The 19,362-nt window shown below is 37.8% G+C and overlaps 1 protein-coding gene and 1 long non-coding RNA gene across 5 annotated transcripts in view; one reads left to right on the top strand and one right to left on the bottom strand.

Moving 5' to 3' along the window:
* Positions 1 to 4,486, top strand: part of LOC144295743 (uncharacterized) — a 23,338-nt gene extending 18,852 nt beyond the window's left edge. For all 3 annotated transcript variants that reach the window (XR_013362836.1, XR_013362838.1, XR_013362837.1), the window contains one exon: positions 624 to 4,486. This is a non-coding gene — a long non-coding RNA (uncharacterized LOC144295743). The remainder of the gene's footprint in view (positions 1 to 623) is intronic.
* HSPH1 (heat shock protein family H (Hsp110) member 1) overlaps positions 1 to 19,362 on the bottom strand; it is a 25,236-nt gene extending 5,874 nt beyond the window's left edge. Inside the window, exons 1-12 of one of the 2 annotated variants that reach the window (XM_077868191.1) lie at positions 18,986 to 19,362; positions 16,503 to 16,560; positions 14,347 to 14,487; positions 13,522 to 13,644; positions 11,284 to 11,383; positions 9,984 to 10,117; positions 9,313 to 9,557; positions 8,305 to 8,533; positions 6,762 to 6,868; positions 6,369 to 6,502; positions 4,100 to 4,308; positions 2,327 to 2,458 (exon numbers count right to left, since the gene is read on the bottom strand). In XM_077868191.1, the coding sequence (XP_077724317.1) occupies positions 2,327 to 2,458; positions 4,100 to 4,308; positions 6,369 to 6,502; positions 6,762 to 6,868; positions 8,305 to 8,533; positions 9,313 to 9,557; positions 9,984 to 10,117; positions 11,284 to 11,383; positions 13,522 to 13,644; positions 14,347 to 14,487; positions 16,503 to 16,560; positions 18,986 to 19,092 (1,719 nt within the window). In that variant the 5' untranslated portion in view covers positions 19,093 to 19,362. The remainder of the gene's footprint in view (positions 1 to 2,326; positions 2,459 to 4,099; positions 4,309 to 6,368; positions 6,503 to 6,761; positions 6,869 to 8,304; positions 8,534 to 9,312; positions 9,558 to 9,983; positions 10,118 to 11,283; positions 11,384 to 13,521; positions 13,645 to 14,346; positions 14,488 to 16,502; positions 16,561 to 18,985) is intronic. The other variant, XM_077868190.1, reaches the window with a different exon arrangement.

Here is a 19,362-nt window from a genome sequence, read left to right as displayed (position 1 = left end):
TCACCAGGATATTTTTCTCTTTGCATGTTACACTTAAATTTAATCTCTCCTGCTAACACTTTTCTTTATAGGTCCTTAATTTTTAAGCCCCATAAGCAATGTCCAGGACTCCAAAAAAGCCAAAACTATTATTAAATTATCACATCTTTAAATACCAGTCTAGAATCTAACAGTAACTAAGATAGACTGTGACCAATGCTAAGCATATTAGAATCAATTCTATTCCTGTGATACAGTCCTGAGTCCCTATATCCCAGTATTATACCTGCTTCAATTACAATTAGCACTACACTGATGAGTGCATTCTGAAGTTTCCTCCTGAATTTGGGGATTGTATATACACACACATACATACATATATATATGTATATACATACATATACATATGTATACATATAAATATCCTTATTCCCGCTATCTGCCTTGCAGTCATACCCCTTTTCACAAGCAATTCTGGGAGGTAAAAAGAGATAAAAGAGCCTTAAAACAGAAAATGAAATGCAGCAAATTCTAATGGTTTACTGCAGATTTTTCAAAATACATAAATACAGGGCTAAAGAAGTAAGTATCTCCTATGGCCTTTAATTTTCCAAGACTTTTCTATGTATTTCCCATTTCTACAGGTTCCTACCAGCTGAGAGGACAAAGACCACAATTTAGGAAACTAACTCAGCTGCAGAACAGATCAGAAAATAACCGAGGGAATAAAACATACACCCTGACTGGCTGAACTGGTCAAGCAGGAGGGACTCATCATTATAATGAGCACCACCACTGGTTAATTCTGGCAAGTTAAAAGGTTGTTAGAACTCTAAGCAATTCATAGAAGAAACTGGAACTTGAAAGCGGTTCAGTGGCTTGCCTAAAATGACAAAGACAGATGTGGGACTAGAACTCCTTTTTCTCAGACTTCTAGTTCAGTATTCCTGTAAGTCACAGGTCTCAGAAGTGTAGCCAGTTGTCTCACCAGCAAGGATCTAGTCAATCAGCAGCAGTCCCCATGTCTTCTTCACCCTAGAGCACCTGAGAACCCATCAATATACTGTGTATGCTCTGGGGGCACAGACCACAAGGAAAATGAATTAGAGGACACCTATACCTCGCAAAACACAGGCATACGACGGATATTTGATAAACAAATGGATGACAGTACACATGTGGCAGTTAAAGTCAGCATAAGACTCTGACGGTACAACATTAGACCAACTACTGACTAAACCAAAATTATTACAAAATGGCACTCGACAAGGCATGGATAAAGAACCCTCCAAAGGAGTGTGTGAGAACGTTCCAAAAGGCCTGACGCCAGCGGTCCCACTTACAACTAAGAACATTAGATAGTACCCAATGGCATGTTCCAGACAGGCACTGAGACTACCAGCACAAGTCAGTTAATACTCAACACTAAGTGAAGGGGAGGGATGGGACATTAAGCTGTTGTGGCAAAGAAAGCAATGCTGCTCTACCACCATCATTGTGGAGGACAGAAAGGCAGCTTTCAGAGTCAGGAACTAAAGCTCATAGGAGGATCCCCACAGGACCAGTCAGGGCATGGTAAAAACTGGAAACTTTACCAAGTGTAAAATGTATATTTGCCAATGAACAAGTCTGTAATTCATTTAAAGGTAAGAGAAATACAAACCACTAATGAAAGGCTAGTAATTTAACAAGCAACCTGTACAAAGAGTGAAGTTCTGCAAAGCACGGAATGATCTGGAGTAACAATAGGAACTTTCCAGTATCTGACTATGAATTTTAAAAGTCTGATTAGAAGCTGTTGTTTTTCAAGGGACAAAGCACAAATATTGAATTTAGCTTCCAATACATACTGTGGAAGCCTGGCAAAGAAAAAGGACTTTGAGGTACAATCTGGTTAACAGCAGACCATCATCATTAACTTAAATTTGACAGGTGATTTGACAGGAGAAAAAGTTTACTAGACTCCTATAGCCCATGTATTTATCATCAGACTAATTCAAGTGAAAACTCATCACACAGCAGAGGGATGTATCGATTTCTGTCCCTCACATGCAGGTACCTCTAGCATTAGAGAAGACAAGAAATAATATGCATTTGCCTCCTGGTGCTTGAAGTGGCAGTTAATCAAGAGAAGCTTTCATGTCTAAAGCAGGATATTCAATTCTCTTAGTTGAGTTTGAGCACCTCTAACTCGTTTTAATTGAAAAACATGTAAAAAATTAGAAGAAAAACCCTATACAGAATAAGGTAACTTGGTGCTTGCTCTTGAAACTGCAGATTTAATGATATCATTAATGATCACATGTTGCAACATTGTCTAAAGGAATGAACTAGAAGAGTCACTCACTTTGTCAGCATCTGGGATTTTGTTTTCTTCTGAGGTAAGTTCAGGTGAAGGGGGAGACTGTGAGGTTTGTTGACCATCAGTTTGTACCTGGGGCTGTGTTCCAGCTTCACTGTTGTCTTGCTGGATATTTTTCTGAAATGAAAGCCCAGGCACAAAGGATGTAGAAAGCAGGTGTACTTATATAAATTTAAAAGGTTATAGGGCACCAAAGACAGTACACTCAATTTCTGAAATCTTAGTAGGTGGAGGAGAACAGATACTGGATAAAAGCAAAATAAACACAAAATATTTGAAAACTCCTTATGAATTTAAACCTGTAAGAAATTCTTTGAGTGATAGCAGTTAATATTGTTAAATAACCAAGCAGTAGGCATTTTGATGTGATGACAATGAAGAACTCTCCTTTAAGAAACTTTCACCTCACTTTACACAGCTATTAACTCTCAAAAGCAGAAGAAAGAGGTTAACTCCAGGCCTCTCTCCCAGAAACAAGATTCCAAAACTTAAGTTCACCAGCAACCATCAGCAGCTCGACTTACTGCCATTTCAATGAACTGAACAGTTGCATAAAGGAACCAGCTATCAGTAGTTCAGGGACTCATCATTTCAGCTTACAGATAGATACCCAAGACTCCTCTCTTTTCTCACCTTCTTTTTGTGATCCAGCTACTTCCAACTCAGAAGAACTCAGGATAAAGAATATGCGCTACAACATGTTAGTAGACCTCAATCCCCAATAAATCAGTGCTTGCTATAGTCTTCTCATCTTTGGGAGAAGCCCAAAACATTCTAAGTTACCTACTTTCTGCCCACCCTGAAGTCTCTCAAATTTTTCTTTCAGAGCTTCAAGATTCTAAGGCAGGTACTGAGTATACTGAAACAAGGCACTCATGATGTAAACAGATCCAAAAGATACTAAGAGATTGATACAACAGGCATTAGAATAATGGTGTCTGTAGCCAAATGGAAAAGTACAAGGCACTGATCATTCAATACATTATTTTGAAATTTTTAAAAATGAGAACACAACTAAGGCTCAGATATTAATGTTCCTGAAATGTTCTAAAAATGATAATTAGGGATTGTCTGACCACAGGATACCACACTTAATCATATTCAACTAGAACACTGTTCCACTTGCCTCTTCGTTTAAGCTACTTCTGATTATTATCCAGAAGTAAACTCTAAGAGCTAATTTATTTCAAAGTTTCTTTAAATTCTTCTGCACTCATGCTAACTGGAAACATATAAATGGTAACTTTCTATATTCCATGCAGATAATTCTCTCCCTTCCCTCTCACAATATATCTCCCTTCCCTCTCACAATATAACAAATCATGTAAATTTTAAAAAAAGTCTTAAAATACTAAAGTCAATTTTGCAATAGTTTTTTATGAATCAGCTTTAATATTTGGTATATATTTCACCGAATTTGTTTTTTAAGTCTTTTTCTTTTTTTCTTAATCAGTCAACACTGCTTTCTCAGTATGTGGTCAATGCCATAAAAAAAATTCAGAGACACTTTATTATTTTGTAATCAATTATTACAGTCTTATTATATAATGTGCCTGTTCAAATTAAGCTATACAGAATTTAAGCAGAATTCACCAAATTCTGGGCTATACATTATCACCATCTAGCAACTGCTATCATCATTCCCCAAAATTCTAAATAAAATTAAGGAAAACATTTTTGAGAACCCTTCCCTAATTCTTTTCCTCTGGAGTTAAGTCAAATATATATTCAAACTCAAAGGCTTATACAAAAACTTACATCAGTGTCCAAGTTTTCTGCTGGTCTCGGATTTGGACACTCCATGTCTCCTTCAACAGAAGACACTTCATTCTCCTCAGTTGGGATTTTCTCCACCATAGACGCTGTAGAGATGGTGAAAATGCCATGTGTATTGACTCGCACTTTGACTTTCACTCTAGATTTTTCTCCATCTTTCTGAGCAGAAACATTCTGAACTATGAAACGGCCTGGAACAAAAAGAAATTGACAATTTTTGAAGTGAATCTAAATGTCTGTAAAGAAGACAAAGGCCAAGAAATACAGTTGAAAGTACGGCTATTCCCAAATCCTCCCATTTTCTCTACCAATTGAATTAAGACATAAACAACAAACATAAAATAAACTTAGTTGTATGGTATACTTCAATGCCTGGAATTATTCTTAATGTGCCAGAAAACCTTCAAAGGTAAAGCACTCTTGGGATTTTTATTTAACAGATACTGTAAGACACTAATGATAAATAGTCCTTGCATCCTCCTACCCTATTTCTCCAGATGGGTAAGCACAAACTAGACATGAAAATCTGTTACACCAAGTAAAAGGCAGAGATCTCAGGCAATATCAAGCACCAGATGCATTTTAAGCCTACAGGGTCTTTAGGGAATACTGTTTTTCTGACTGAATAATCAAAACATTTTCCTATGCCTTCAATAGGAGAGGTTTGATAAAACCTGTTATCAAAACCTGAAATAATTATGCAAAATACAATAGCTCCAGAGCATTACTGAGTAGGAGTTAAGAGTATGGACTCTGACCCAGAGTCTCTGGACTAGAATCCTAGCTGTGTAATCTACTGCAAGTTACTTAACCTATGTGTGCTTCTGTAGATAGAGTTGGTAAGTATTTACAGTGAGCACGTAAAACTACAGAACCAAGTGGTAGGTGTTAGCTATCATCTCCAATGGTCTTGTTATTCTAGAGGCTGCTAAACCAAAATGAAGTATTTGGAACATAGTATGTGCAAAGCACTATGTATGGGGGTTTGACATCTTCAAATTTCAGGTGCTGTCTACACAAGCACAGAAAGTTGCAGATATAATTACCAGGTCAGTGAAAGATGCTGGAATAGGTATTCAGTAATGATCAAATCAATGGCCCTCAGGAAATAATTACTGTAAGACCCATTTAAAGTAACAGCATTTACTGTGGGGTTTCCAAGCAAAGATGAGTTAAAGGAGAGAGAGATGTAAGATCATTCTTCAGGTATGTGCAAGCTTTTCAGTTTTGGTCATAACCTATCGATTTAATGTCATACTGAAAAGTTTGGATTTCATTCTTTGCACGATGGAGAATTAATGCATAGAATCCAACCTATTAAAATTTTAGTCTCTATTCAACAATTTCTCTAATTTCTTAGCAATAAATTCGTAAAAATGGTTTACAAACATAATAGCAAAAAACTCTTCTGCATCAGAATATTTTTAGTGTTAAGTAGTAAGAAAGAAAACATAACTGGTCAGGTTAGACTTCTTCAAATAACTGTTATGAAAAGGTGTGGGGCAAGGGTGAGTCCTCAACAGACGTAGCAATACTGGCAAATTTTACCCTCAGCCTGGGAAAGACACATGGCTGCTTAGGAAGATATCTCCCATAAATTTTCAGTTACCAAGAGTCAAAACAAATGGATATTATCAAACCTCTCAAAGAAAAATGTACCAAAAAAGATGTACCTTTAAAAGGATTACAATAGAAAGGTACATTTGAGAAGTCGTCACAACGGTTTTAAACTGGAATTAACAGTCTACCTAGAAGAAAGGTTAACATTAAAAATAGAGAGCGACTGCGTGGCTCAGTTGGTTAAGCATCTCCCTTCAGGTCGGGTCATGATCCCGGGGTCCTGGATCAAGCCCTGCATTGGGCTCCCTGCTCAGTTGGGAGTCTGTTTGTCCCTTTCCCTTTCGCCCTGCGCATGTTGTCAAACAAATAAATAAAATCTTAAAAAAAAAAAAAAAAGAATAAAAATAAGTGGTAATCCTTTAAGTAGAGACTGTAACAGAAGAGAAAAAAAAAAACTAATGTGTCTGTCCCTAAACACAAACACATGGAAGAAACAGCAGCACTATAAGCAAGCTGATTTCTACAGGCCAATTTATTCATGAATAAAAGGAAGAGATTTCTCCAACATCATTATTCTAAACTGACAATGCCTTTAACAAGGAATTATGTTCCATTCAACATCACTGAGGAGAAAAAATTTTACATTGGCACACCAAGTCTTTAAAAGTGTAAACACACAAAACTTACTTACCTATTTTTGCTTCGGGATATGGAACTCCCTGAGGATCAGAATAGAAAGCTTCTAACTCAAAAGGCCCCCTTCTCAAGAAAGTGAGGACTTTGGAGAAAGGAGCAGCATGGTTTCGACTAAACACTTCATGGACCCTAGAGGAAAGAAAAAGGCATTCAGTATTCCAAGCACTTAAGCTTATTATGCTACACAAAATGGAAGAAATGCTCTGAAATCTTCACCAATTCTACTTCGCGATTTATTTACACCAAAAGGAGAGAGAGATTGATAGGTTTGGTTGTTAAAGATCCCAAACAGATTAATCAGACCCTCAACTGCAAAAGCCATTTGTGTCAATTTTTCTTCTCCATATTAAAATACAGTATCTGAATAAAGTTATCTTCAGTTACATACCCTTCAGTATCTTCTGAATCATGGTTCCACACCAGAGAGATTGGAAAAGGAACTGCATCTGTGATGGAAAATTCTCTAACTTTAAATGCTGGGGAAAGAATTGCACACTTAAAAAAAAAAAAAAAGAAGAGGAGAAAAGAAAAAGGATTACTGTAAGATTATGAAAAACTACATTCACCTTTTAATATAAAAAACTCAATTCAAATTGGATGGTATGTTTAAACTCAAATTCAGAATTGCTTACAGTAGAAGTCATTTTAAGTACAAAGGATTTTAATATCTAAGTACTAAGCCAATCAATAAATATAGGCAGATAATATAATGACTCTTAGGACAATTATTAACTAATAGCAACTTTCATAGGAGATTAGGAATAAATCACTGGCCTTGCCAAAAATGCCCTGATAACAATTTCAATCATAAGCTGTATCGCTTTTGAATCTCTGTATATATCCACAAACAGCTCTGCCCACATCACCTTTCAAATGTTTAAGAAAGTCAAAAAAGATAAAACCCAAAATGTTCGTATTTTTAGGTAATTTTATAAAGGAAGCAATGGTAAATTCAAATCTGGGGTGGATAACACCCATCGACATATGGATTTAGATTAATCATATAAAACTGACTACACGACTAAACTAAAAGTTAATCTCTGATTAGCACAGGATCCTTCAAAAGAGAGGCCAAAATAGCCCTACATCTATAGACATACATTTCCAATGTTCTGGGGAATTAGAGAAAAAGGCACACTCCATTATCAAGGAAAAAGCAAAAAGGAAAACTCCATGATGCATCCCAAGGATCCAGTGGATTTATCAGCAGTCATGAGCATCAACATAGTCTTCCTTTTTTAAAGTACTAAGTATACTCCTTCCAAAGATCTTTGTGTACAAAGACTCTTGCTGTTTTGTATTAAAAATAACTGTGCTAACTAGATTAAAATTTAAGAAGTTACCTTGAAACTTTAGTTAAAACTACTTAGTGACTATATTATTATCCTAAATATAAGTAGTCATTTTCCTACCAGTAACTTCCAGTTTTGGTGCTTTTGCTTTGCTGAACAAACTTAAACCTCTGAGCGGCCCACTTACTTGATAAGGAAGTTACAATCAGTTTGGAGGAAGAGGAGTTATTTTCTAGAATCACTTGTTAACAAATACTTTTAGCCCTGCAAATCTTGCCCTAAATCATTTCCTTATTACACCATGTTGCAGTTCTCATTCTCCTCTCTGCGCTTGGGAACTACTATCACCACCACATAGCTAATTCGTGCTTTATGGTTTCCTGTGTCCCCTCAGAATCATGCCTGTTCCTTAAGAAACATCAGCTGCCAATTTCCATTACTCAAAAATTTCCTCAATCCTCCAGATCTGAAGATCCTTTTTTCCCCACAGCCATGTGGATGTGCTTAGAAGTGAACTCCCTTGTGTTACCTAACTAGACACAGGGCCTTGCTTACTATATGACCCCACCACAATGAAATAAAGTAGAAATGGGTTTAAAGAATTAGCCCCAAGAGAAAGAAGGGCCGAGAAAGCAGTACCTGTAGTGCACACCCTCTAGCTACTGCTTCGTCTGCATTGAGTGTTGTGCTAATGTCCTTTCCGAAGAATCTGGCAATTTTTTCTTTCACAGCTGGAATTCGCGTAGTGCCTCCAACTATCTCCACAGCACTCACATCTTCAACTTTGAGCTGAGTTTGTTCCATCAGTGAGTGAAGGGGAACTTCTATCTTCTGCAGGAGGTCCGCACAGAGTTCTTCAAATTGTGCCCTTGGCAAACAAGACAAACACTATAAATCTTTAGAAACATGATCTTAAACCAGTATCCTATCCTATCCAAAAATTTTTAAAACAGTATTAACTCCGTGAATTTTTTTTTTTTCCTTAGACAACCTTGATTCCACATGGGCCAAGTTTAACTGTATTATAATTTGTAACTTTAAAAAAATATACACATCTACAAAACAGGTACAGAAAAGAAATGGGGGAGAAAACTAGTTCTACTGGTATTACTGGGAAAAAAAAAATCACTTTTATATTAAGATTGCTGTTTTACTCCAAAAACTTTGTGAAACCATTATTCAATTACTGGCCTAGAAATACTAAGAGATGATAAATACAAAAAAACAAAACAAAACAAAAAAAACACCAAAAAACTCCAACATGAGGGCAGTTAGCAAAGATCTTTTTTAAAAACCTCTTTGCATGGGGCGCCTAAGTGGCTCAGTTGTTTAAGCATCCAACTCTTGATTTTGGCTCAGGTCATGATCTCAGGATTGTGGGATCAAGTCCCATGTCAGGCTCCGCGCTGGGCAAGGAGACTACTTGAGATTCTGTCTCTCCCACTGCCCCTCCCTGCCCTAAAAAAAATAAATAAACCACCCCTTTGCAGAAGTGACCCTAGTTTCTAGTGATGTGAACAGTCCTAGTGTGTAGATACAATCTTGAAATGTGGGCCATGACACTCAACACCACAGCTAGATTAACATCTGGGCTGTAGTTTCAGCAAGAAGTTCCTTCTATTTAATCTAGCAGAATACAAGACGCACCTGTTCATCTTTCCTGAAACATCTTTGTCATTCATAAAGCACTCGATATTCAGTGGTAGGTCCGTGCTGTTAGAGCTCATTAGCTTTTTCAATTTTTCACACTCTTGATACAGACGAAGAAGTGCTCGAATTTTAGATTTTGCATCTAACTTGTACTTAGTTTTAAATTCTGTACAAAAATGTTCCACTAATTTTGCATCAAAGTTTTTTCCTCCTAAGAAAGGATCAAAAGCTGTGCCCAGTACCTAATTTAGTTAAAACAACAAATAATCTGGTTATTTTCAATCATATTTTTAATTAGAATCTTAAATATTGCTACTCAAACACTAATAGAATCAAAACTTTTATCTAAATTACAACATGAAATCCAAGTCAGGAGAAATTATTACTACCAAATCCAAATGAAACGCTAAATCGCTGATTTACTTTTAATGATTACATACAAGACCATCTTAAAAAACTGCTCTTTCTTAAGCAAGTATACTTACAAATATGCTAAAATAATTACATCATGTTTATAGACAGCAACCTTAGGAATAATACCTTGGTGATATTACCCAAAACTCTTCATTACCAAGAACCACAAAGTCAAGAAGCTCAGTCGCTTAAAGTAATGACAAATACAACACATTTAATATCTTTTGGTCACTGAATTCCAGTTTATAACTTACCTTCAATTTTCCCTTGTTAAAGGCACAGGCAGACACTTGAAAAGCGGAGTGTCCCATATCAACAAAAACCACTATCCGAGGTTTCTCATCCAGGCCTGGAAGATCCTGCTTATAAATTCCATAATTCAAAGCAACTACAAAAAAATAATTATTTCAATTCTTTGGCTCACATTTTCTCAGGAATTTCATCATTACCAAAATTATTATACATGCAGAAAAGTTGACTATACTTCAAACACTTAAAGGTGAACACATTCCTTTTTTACCTGACTTTGAACTAATTTTCATGGCATCAATAACTTTTTCCCTTTCTGATTTTAGAACAATGCTCTATCACTTTCCAATGTATGAAGAGATGTGACAGAGAAAATGTACAAGGTGCAAATACAATGAAATGTAACCACAAACAGTAGCAGGCTCATTACACAATACTTACATTTGAACCACAACCTGCCAGGAGACTGCTTATCCAAAAAAATTAAGAATTTAATACACAAGCTACAGCAACTGCAGTTCCTATTAGTTTCTTTTTAGATCCAAGGCAAATAAATGATCTACCTTAAAGAGACTGTTAGCTTTTTCCAAACTCTGAAACCACTGAATTTTTAGATACATATACCTTGAGAACACATCTTTATCGATGCTTTAGGAGTTTTAAAAAACATATATATTAGATACACACCGGAAAAAAAGTCTTACTTGCTTTGTCTGAATACACTAAATTGTAACTGACTTTTTGTTCACCTATAATCATAAAAAAACAGTAAAGGCTCTAGGAGGAACAGTGATTGCTTTGCTTACCACTATATCTGTGTACACAATACCTGGCAAACGATACAGTTTAAGTCAATATTTGACAGAAGATGAATGATCAAATGACTAACTGCATATATGCAGGAAATATAAGAGGGAAAATTTTTTTTAACTTAACTAATATTTATAGTCAAGGCAGTTGTGAAACCCCAAATTCTAAGGTTTTGAGAAAACTGAAGTATAAAAACCATGTAAGGAAATAAAAAACTAAATCCAAAACACGTAATTTAAAGGATTAAAATACATACATAAAAGAATTTCTTAATGAAAACAGATTCTCACATCTGGTAAAGTGCCAGTTTCTCATTAAACAAAAGCATTGGAAAAGCTAGAATTCTTTACTTTCAAATCTAACCCGTATTTTTTAATAGGCTAGGTTTTCTACAAATACATGAAAAAGTGTTTGGTGATGGTACCTGATGTGTCTTAACTCTAATTTTGATAGTATAATTCATTTCTACACAAAAATATAGTTTATTTTCCTTACCAGCTGTCATGTCATTCATAAGTCTTAGGCAGTTTAGGCCAACTATTTGTGCAGCATCTAATACAGATCGCCTCTCAGCATCTGTGAAGAAAGAGGGGACCTGGGAACAAGAAAGGAAAGAATTTTAACTAGTCTAGAATATGCAAATTTCTCACAGCACTGACTTATAATAAATCAACAACAGTCCATCTAAATAGGTGCCTAGTGAAGCCATAAAACATTAGAACTTCAGACTTAGTTTCCAGTAAAAGCATCTTAACTTTCAGAAGAATAAAAAAAAATTGCCCCCTTGGGCAGCCCCGGTGACGCAGCAGTTTAGCGCCACCTGCAGCCCAGGGCGTTATCCTGGAGACCCTGGATTGAGTCCCACGTCAGGCTCTCTGTATGATGCCTGCTTCTCCCTCTGCCTGTGTCTCTGCCTCTCTCTCTCTCTGTCTCTATGAATAAATAAATAAAATCTTTAAAAAAAAATTGCCCCCTAATTGTATTATTAAAGTAATCTTTATTGTAACCAAATTTTAACCCAAAATAAAAATTAATCAGGAGTATTTGCTAATATTGCCAATTCTATCTAATAGAAAAGTTTTTTGGGGCAGCCCCCCAGTGGCCCAGCGGTTTAGCGCCGCCTTTGGCCCAGGGCGTGATCCTGGAGACCCGGGATCGAGTCCCACATGAGGCTCCATGCATGGAGCCTGCTTTCCCTCTGCCTGTGTCTCTGCCTCTGCCTCTCTCTCTCTCTCTCTCTCTCTCTGTCTCTCATGAATAAATAAAATATTAAAAAAAAAGTTTTAAGTGTATGCAATACCATTTCTAAGCTAATCTTAAATTTCTGACAGCTGGAGATCACAATGCTAAGTCAACATTTAATGTCAAATATATAATTGAACTACAGATAAATACTGCAGGACCTTAAAGATAATATGGAGCTAATTCTAGCATATGCCACTACCCTACAGTTTTGCTATTTATTGCATTCAAGCATTAATAAATGGTGGGGTACATTCTAATTCTGTAGATCTGTTAATATTACAAAAACATTTTTAGGCAAAGCCTGTTGATATTCTTAAAAGGAAAAAGAGCAAAAACAGCTCAAGGGATAGGATGTAGTTTCTTATGGTGCTGACTTGTGCTTACAGCTAGGTTAATTCTTTTGATGACTTTCTAGGACAGCACTTTAACTAGGACACTCTTTAGGAGGAGCATCTAACAATACAGCCACAGAATCACTTAACTAGAAAGTACCGAAGAGAAAACTTAGTATAGTGGCTTTCATTTTTTTTCCCCAAAGTATTTGTAGCTGCTTCAGAAAGAGGCAAGAGCAGAAGTGGGTCTCTGCTCACCTTTCAAATCAGGAACACTGCTTTCATCAGTTTTCCATATTGCTTATTTAAACAAAGCAAAAAAAGGAAGGAAGAACCATTGACTTATAATTCTTTAATTTTACCATATATTATTTTTTCCAAACGACAGCCAGATATTCCATTAGTAGAATACCTTCTGTCCTGCACAGGAAATAGGAGAAATTTTTAAAGCCTCTGCCTCTATTCTTTCATATCCTAGGATACACTGCCGTAAAAGCTTCTGAATGGTCTGGGCAGGCCACCCTGCCTATGTTAGAATACAAAGACCATGCATGATGTAGGTTAAGTCCAACACAGACGGCCTTAGCCCAGGGTATAATCACAGCAGATCAAAGAGTAACCACAGACATCTGGGAGAACAGAATTTACAGCTGCCTTTTTAGTGTCCAAATAAAAGATGGCTTTTGTCCATTTCAAATACGCCTTGATAACCTACCAACTGCTCATTGAGGGTAATGGGCTTGTCAGTGTTAAAAACCTTAAGTTTTGTCACTACTGTTAGGGGACATTGTAAAGCTCCTAATCAACCTGTTCTCAACTGATGATTCAATTTTGAAAATCTCCCATTAAGTATACAAATTGTCTAACAATGTGTTAATTCACTGTATTAGAACATCTCTTGATTCAACCAATCAAGTCTTTTTTTCCAAAGAGCCTCACAGGAGATTCTGATTTGCAGCACATCCAGTCAAGAACCTCTGCAACTTCTGGCTAAAAACACCACTCAAACATTCTGAAATGCTCCTGAATACTATGGTAATATGGTCCAGTAGAATTTTGATCTCTAGTAATAGAACAGTTTCACACATTTGATACTTAAGAGTAGCAAAAAAGGCAAATTAAAATAAAACACATTGCCTTGCTGAATTCTACTTACTGAAATAACACAATCTGTTACTGGTTTCTTGAGGTTGTTTTCAGCAGTTTCCTTTAATTTAGTCAACAGCATGGCTGTGATCTGCTCCACACTAAAGAGATGTTCTTCATCCATGTACATTACCTATATTGAGGAAAGAAAACATATAAAACATTATAGTACTTAAAGCTACATGCTAATACTAACTTCCAAATGTTATTACATATCCTGTTCCAGAAAATCTTTATTGTTGCAGTGGTTTAAAAAGAAAAAAGAAAAGGGAAACCAAAAGAACCCCCAAAAAACAAAAAACAATAAACTTCTCTCTGAAAATGCAAAGGAGCAAAAGAAAAGCTAGGGTAGATTATTCCTCCATCCAAAGTACTAGTCAAAACATTATAGAAATCAGTAAATTTCCGCTCTAACTGAAGAAATGAATCACTATGACAAATACTATTTTGTGTATATCCTTCTGCAAGTTTAAAAACAGATTTCTGGTTGCATTACACTACTGCTCTCCAAACAACCACAAATGGGCTGTCATGGAATAGACTTTAGTTTGATAAAACAACACAACTGAGATTTTTTTTTAACCACCACTAAGGTGACCTAAATTTTAACAGTTATAAAAGTTATGACACAAATTAAGTTACAACAGTATATGCCACTTGAATAATTTTCAGACATTAGAACATACACCTACAGTTTACAAGAACTGGACAAAAAAAAAAAAAAACCCTCACCTAATTAAGAAATTGAGTTAAATATTTATTAAGAATTAAGCGTTTTTTCTATAGGTGAATTCCATTGCCTATTAAGTATTCTAAGGTTGCTCGGTTATATTACCTTTATTCCAACTCCACCATTTTTCATTGGAACCAAATCGTAACTTAAGTTCTCCTTCTCCTTTTGAATGAAGGGGTCATTGAATGCTCGGCCATGAAATCTTTTGAAGTTAGACACTGTATTGTTTGCATGAGTGATTTGCTGCAAAAGAAATTAGAACTTTCATTTTTTTTCTAATTTGAACATCAGCAATTACAATTTTATAAAAAGTCAACTGTACAACTCAAACCATTAAGAATATAAATAACTTTCTTCACAACCCTGGGAAATGCCAGAAGGTAGGCAGTGAGAGGGAACAGGAGGCGATACTGTCACCAGACTTTTTAAAAATCTGCAAGATAAAATCTAAGATGGGGAAACTAGCACTAAAGCCCTGAACAAATCAACTGCATCCGTTTATTTCAGCCTTTCCCCCCACTAAGCTTATAAGTTTTATACCCAATGTATAAATGAATAAGGAGATCTAGAAGCACTACAAGTCAAATTACTTTTTTTTAAAAAGTTAATTGTGTGTGTGTGAATAAAGATCTTCTTTATTCATGAGAGACACAAAAAGAGGCAGAGACATAGGCAGAGGGAGAAGCAGGCTCCCTGCCAGGAGCCTGATGTGGAACTTGATCCCAGGACCCTGGAATCACGACCTGAGCCAAAGGCAGACACTCAACTACTGAGCCATCCAGGTGCCCCCAAAAAGGTAATTGTTAACAGCCTAATAAATTGCCAATTGGTCAAGATAAACATTTTGTGTAATAAAATACATAGATTGGGATAATAATTGGGAATGTTAATTATCTATACCAAAAAGCAAAAGAGGCAAGGAAAATTCAAGAAGTTTCTAAGTGAATGCCTTCAACTGCATATTTTTTATGATTAGGCTTTGGAATGAAAAGACCCATACTTCATAGGATATTTTACTCGCAGAAGTCAGCAATGGGAACTTTATTTAAAATACAGAAATAATTCAAAGATTAAAAGCTGAGACTTCTTAAGTAACGAAAATACCAAAACAATTTAGTATTTACGGTTTCCTCTGGTCCACTTCTTTTAAAGGGAGACCACAAGTTGGCAGTGCTAGTTTTCCAAATAACATGGAATTGAAGCATATTTATACACTAAAATTCCCTGGAATTCTGAAACTGACTTGAAGTGTATCTAGTAACCTATAGACCAGATCCGAGCCTCAACTGACTCTCCTCATATAACTACAAAAAAATGCAAGAGAATTTTAGGTCTGGTTATCAATATTCTAAATGGCCATATTTAGGAAGAGTTACTTCACTAATGTGTCTCTATCCTTTTGAATATGTCATTTTGAGCGTTCATAGCTATCTTTCTTTCCTTCCTTTTTTATTTATCTTGTATCTCTCCCAACTAGCCTTATTATAGCATTCCAGGATTTAGAGTTTTGTTTCTGCTTCAGCAATACTATTTTCTGTATCTAAAATAATTTTTTCAGGCTCTTTTCAAAAGCCTCTCAGAAGAGATTTCATACTTCGTGCTCTTTTAACTTTTATTTTTTCCTCCCCAACCGTAAGGGTCCACCATTTATAACATGAGCATACATAAATTTTCTAGTCATGTTAAGTAGCAGGTGAAATTAATTTTAGTAGCCTATTTTAAAGCCTAATAGATCTAAAATACTGTCATTTCAATACGCACTAAATATAAAATATGAAGGAGATACTTATTTCTCTTTAAGACTTCAAAATCTCATGTGTACTTCATACTTACTTCACATTTGTACATTTCAAGTGTATCTAACAGATAACCCCCCAAAATAGCAAAGGTCTATATAGAAAGTTCTTCCAGTCTTACCCTAATTATTAAGTAACCTGAAAATGTTTTTAAATATAGAACTTCTAGAAGGAATCTTTAACTCTTAAAGGTGTATCATAAAAAAATCCATATGAAATATGGATTACTTATAATTTTTAAAAATCAAATAAACTAGAAGGTAGTAAAATTACTAAAAATTAATGTTGGCAGATTAGGAAGTTAAGGCAGATCTTAGGAAGAGGAAGGGAACAGAAGGAAAAATATCTATCTAAGGGCTCATAAATACTTGCATTACATTTCTAAAACTCCAATAAGCCATGCTATTTCATACTTTTGTATGCCTTTGAGATTTTACGTTGAAATTCTCTTAAAGAACATACCTGATTTTTGGCTGCAACTCCAATTGTTCTGTTTTTTGATCCAAATGAAATCACTGATCTAGAAGATATACAAACCACAATGTCTTAAAAACGTTAAAAGGCATAGACATGGATACCTTTAAACTGACAAAATAGAAACTTCATCCATTGAGGAGGAGGGCAGCACAACTATAGCACAATTTTGAACTCTAAAGCTTTGGTCAGATACTCAGTGGAAGTCCACTTCATTGCCAATCCAGGTGGCCATCTTACCCAAGAACTCTGCTCATGGTTCAGGGGGCATTTGCAAATACTTCATATACTAGTATAATTCTCCAGGTCCCCAATTATTAGGAAGTGGACACCAACTCTGAAAATACTCTGAATAAAAGATATTATTAACCCGTCCTTGGACACATAATCAACAAAACATATGTTACAATTCCACTTTTTGGTTGGCAACTCCACATAAATCTAAGTGTCACTGTCAAACCCACTGCTGTCTTGATAACACCATCAGCCTCTTTAGGATCAAAAGGTTTATATAAACCCAAAGAAGTGTGCCCAAGTGATGTTTCTAGAGTCTAAAAGCACAAGAGAGGGCCGGGCCTCTATGGAAGACTTTACTTAAGGAAGCCAAGTAAAAATGATGCAGAACAAGTACCACAGCAGAGCGGAGTTGAGGGAAAGCAGTGAATAATTAGTTACATTAAGTCAGCCTTGAAAAGATGAAAAATGACTTCTGTGAGACAGGCTTCTCTGCAATGGAAATGGAATGGTACCACAGAGCACACAGTCCTATCAGGAGAAGGTAAGCAAATTAGGTTTTAAATCAGAAAGCAGGGAGGAGTGATGAACAAAATGGGAATATGCTGAGGATATTAAACATGAGACTAAATCAACTTCAAATCTGCTAATAAAGGGAGATACCCTAGACCTAAATTATCTGAGCAGGTGCTAAATAGCATCCTAAAAGCCAGAGAAGTGTTCAAGCAAAGGCCAGAACCTTCCAAAAACAGTGAATCATTCCAGGCTCAGAATAACTATTCACTTGCAGAATGACTTAACTCATTTTCCACACTGAAATTAATAGTAGCCAAAGCAAATAAGTGAACATCTATTATATCAAAAGATTAAAAGGAATTCCAATGGCTGCCTCTGTTTACCTTTTATAGACATATCTGTCGTCTTTAGTTTCACAGTGGTCACTACAGCTACATACCCAATTTTTTCCTACTCTCATGTGAACAGCTTTTCTTCCTTTTATTGGATCAAAGAGAACAAAGATATAAACTGTACCTAAGCACAAAAGCCTGACATACTGTCTTTCCTACTACACTACAATTATAGAGCCCTTTACACAGCCAAAGAACAGACTGTAAATTTGCAAATAGGTAAAATCACAGAATAAGTCTTTCCAATGCTACTCGTTGTCAAATATTTGCTTATTTTCCATGCACTTTCATAAATGGCCATCTGTACTCAAATAGTGACATAAATACAGTCATTTTACCTTTAGGCTTACTCTCTCATTCTACGTTTTTTATCTTGGGTTTAAGGCATTTAAATATAAACATCTATATTAATTTTCCGGAGAAGTAAGCAATTATTTTCATCAATGTACACGCAGATCTGTTTGCATGTATTATCTCCAGAAAACAAGCCCCTCGAAAAAGTTGCTTTAATAAAATGTTCTCTCTGTCCACCCCATGCCGCTGTAGAATATAACATTTAATTTAGTGACAACACTCCTCTCCGAGTTCTAGCGCAAAGTGTGCAATTTTCATTTTACCTCCTTTATTTAAACTGTGCAAAATTAACAAAGTAGAACACGATTTAGGATGGCTCTCATAAAATGAGCAAAAGGACGTTTCCATCTTCACAAATGAGCCCAGGCACTAAGGCTGACAGCGTTAGCAACCAAGAGTGCGCAGGCCGAGGCATCAATGAAAGGAGGGATTCCGTGGTCGCTAACAACAATCCGCCTGCTCGCTGGGAAGCAGCAGCACAGAGGCTCTGGAAGCTTCCGTTCATTTCGAGATTCACAATGCGGAAGAAAAAACTCAGCAGCCCCGCATCTGCGGTGCGCAAAGATGTGCTCGGAGGGAGGGGGACAAGCTGGGGGCGGCCCCGCGAGCTCAGAGAAGCCGCGTGGGGAAACGGGGGCGGCCGCGGAAACAGCCAACCGAGGCTTGCCAAGAAAAGGAGCCAAGTCGCGGGCTCGCCCGCAGCCCCGCGCCGAGGCGGCGACCCCGGGAACCGCCAAGACCCCCCCACCCCACTCCCGCTCGCAGCCCGACCGCAAGCCCCCGCCGCTCCTCCGGGGCGAGCGCCCGCACCCGCGCCCGCACCCGCACCTCCCGAGGGGCGCGCCGCCCCCCCCCACCGCCCTCCGTGCCGCCCCGCGCTCCGCAGCCGCCCCGCACGCTCCCCCGGCCGCCGCCGCCGCCGGCCTTCCCCCTCACTCCAGAACCTCTCCCAGCGCCCCCGCAGGCTCCACTTACGGGGTGCACCGGTCGCTGAACTCGTTGGCGATGGTCTCGATGCCCCCGGCCCGGGCCACCGCAATGTAGCAGCTCTGCGAGCCCACGTCCAGCCCCACCACCGACATGGCCGGCTCGCGATCCGCCTCCGCCTCCGCCTCCGCCTCCGCCCGGGCTCCGGCTCCGGCTCCGGGTCCGATCCTTCGGCAGCGCCTCCTGCCCCGGCCGCGCGCGGCTCCCGCGGAGCGCGGCCGCTCCCTGTCACTCGGGCGGACGCACGGACTGTCGGCCTGGCTGGCGCCTCCGGCTCCCCGGGGACGGCGGCGGCGGCGGCGGCTCTCGGAGGGGCAGGCGCGGGAGCGGGCGGCGATCGGCCTCCGCGGGTCGCTCCGCAGGCT

This window comes from Canis aureus, chromosome 24 (genome assembly GCF_053574225.1).
Source record: "Canis aureus isolate CA01 chromosome 24, VMU_Caureus_v.1.0, whole genome shotgun sequence".
Lineage (NCBI taxonomy): Eukaryota > Metazoa > Chordata > Mammalia > Carnivora > Canidae > Canis > Canis aureus.
The sequence above is the reverse complement of the archived record's forward strand: the minus strand, read 5'-3'. Positions and strand labels throughout refer to the sequence as shown.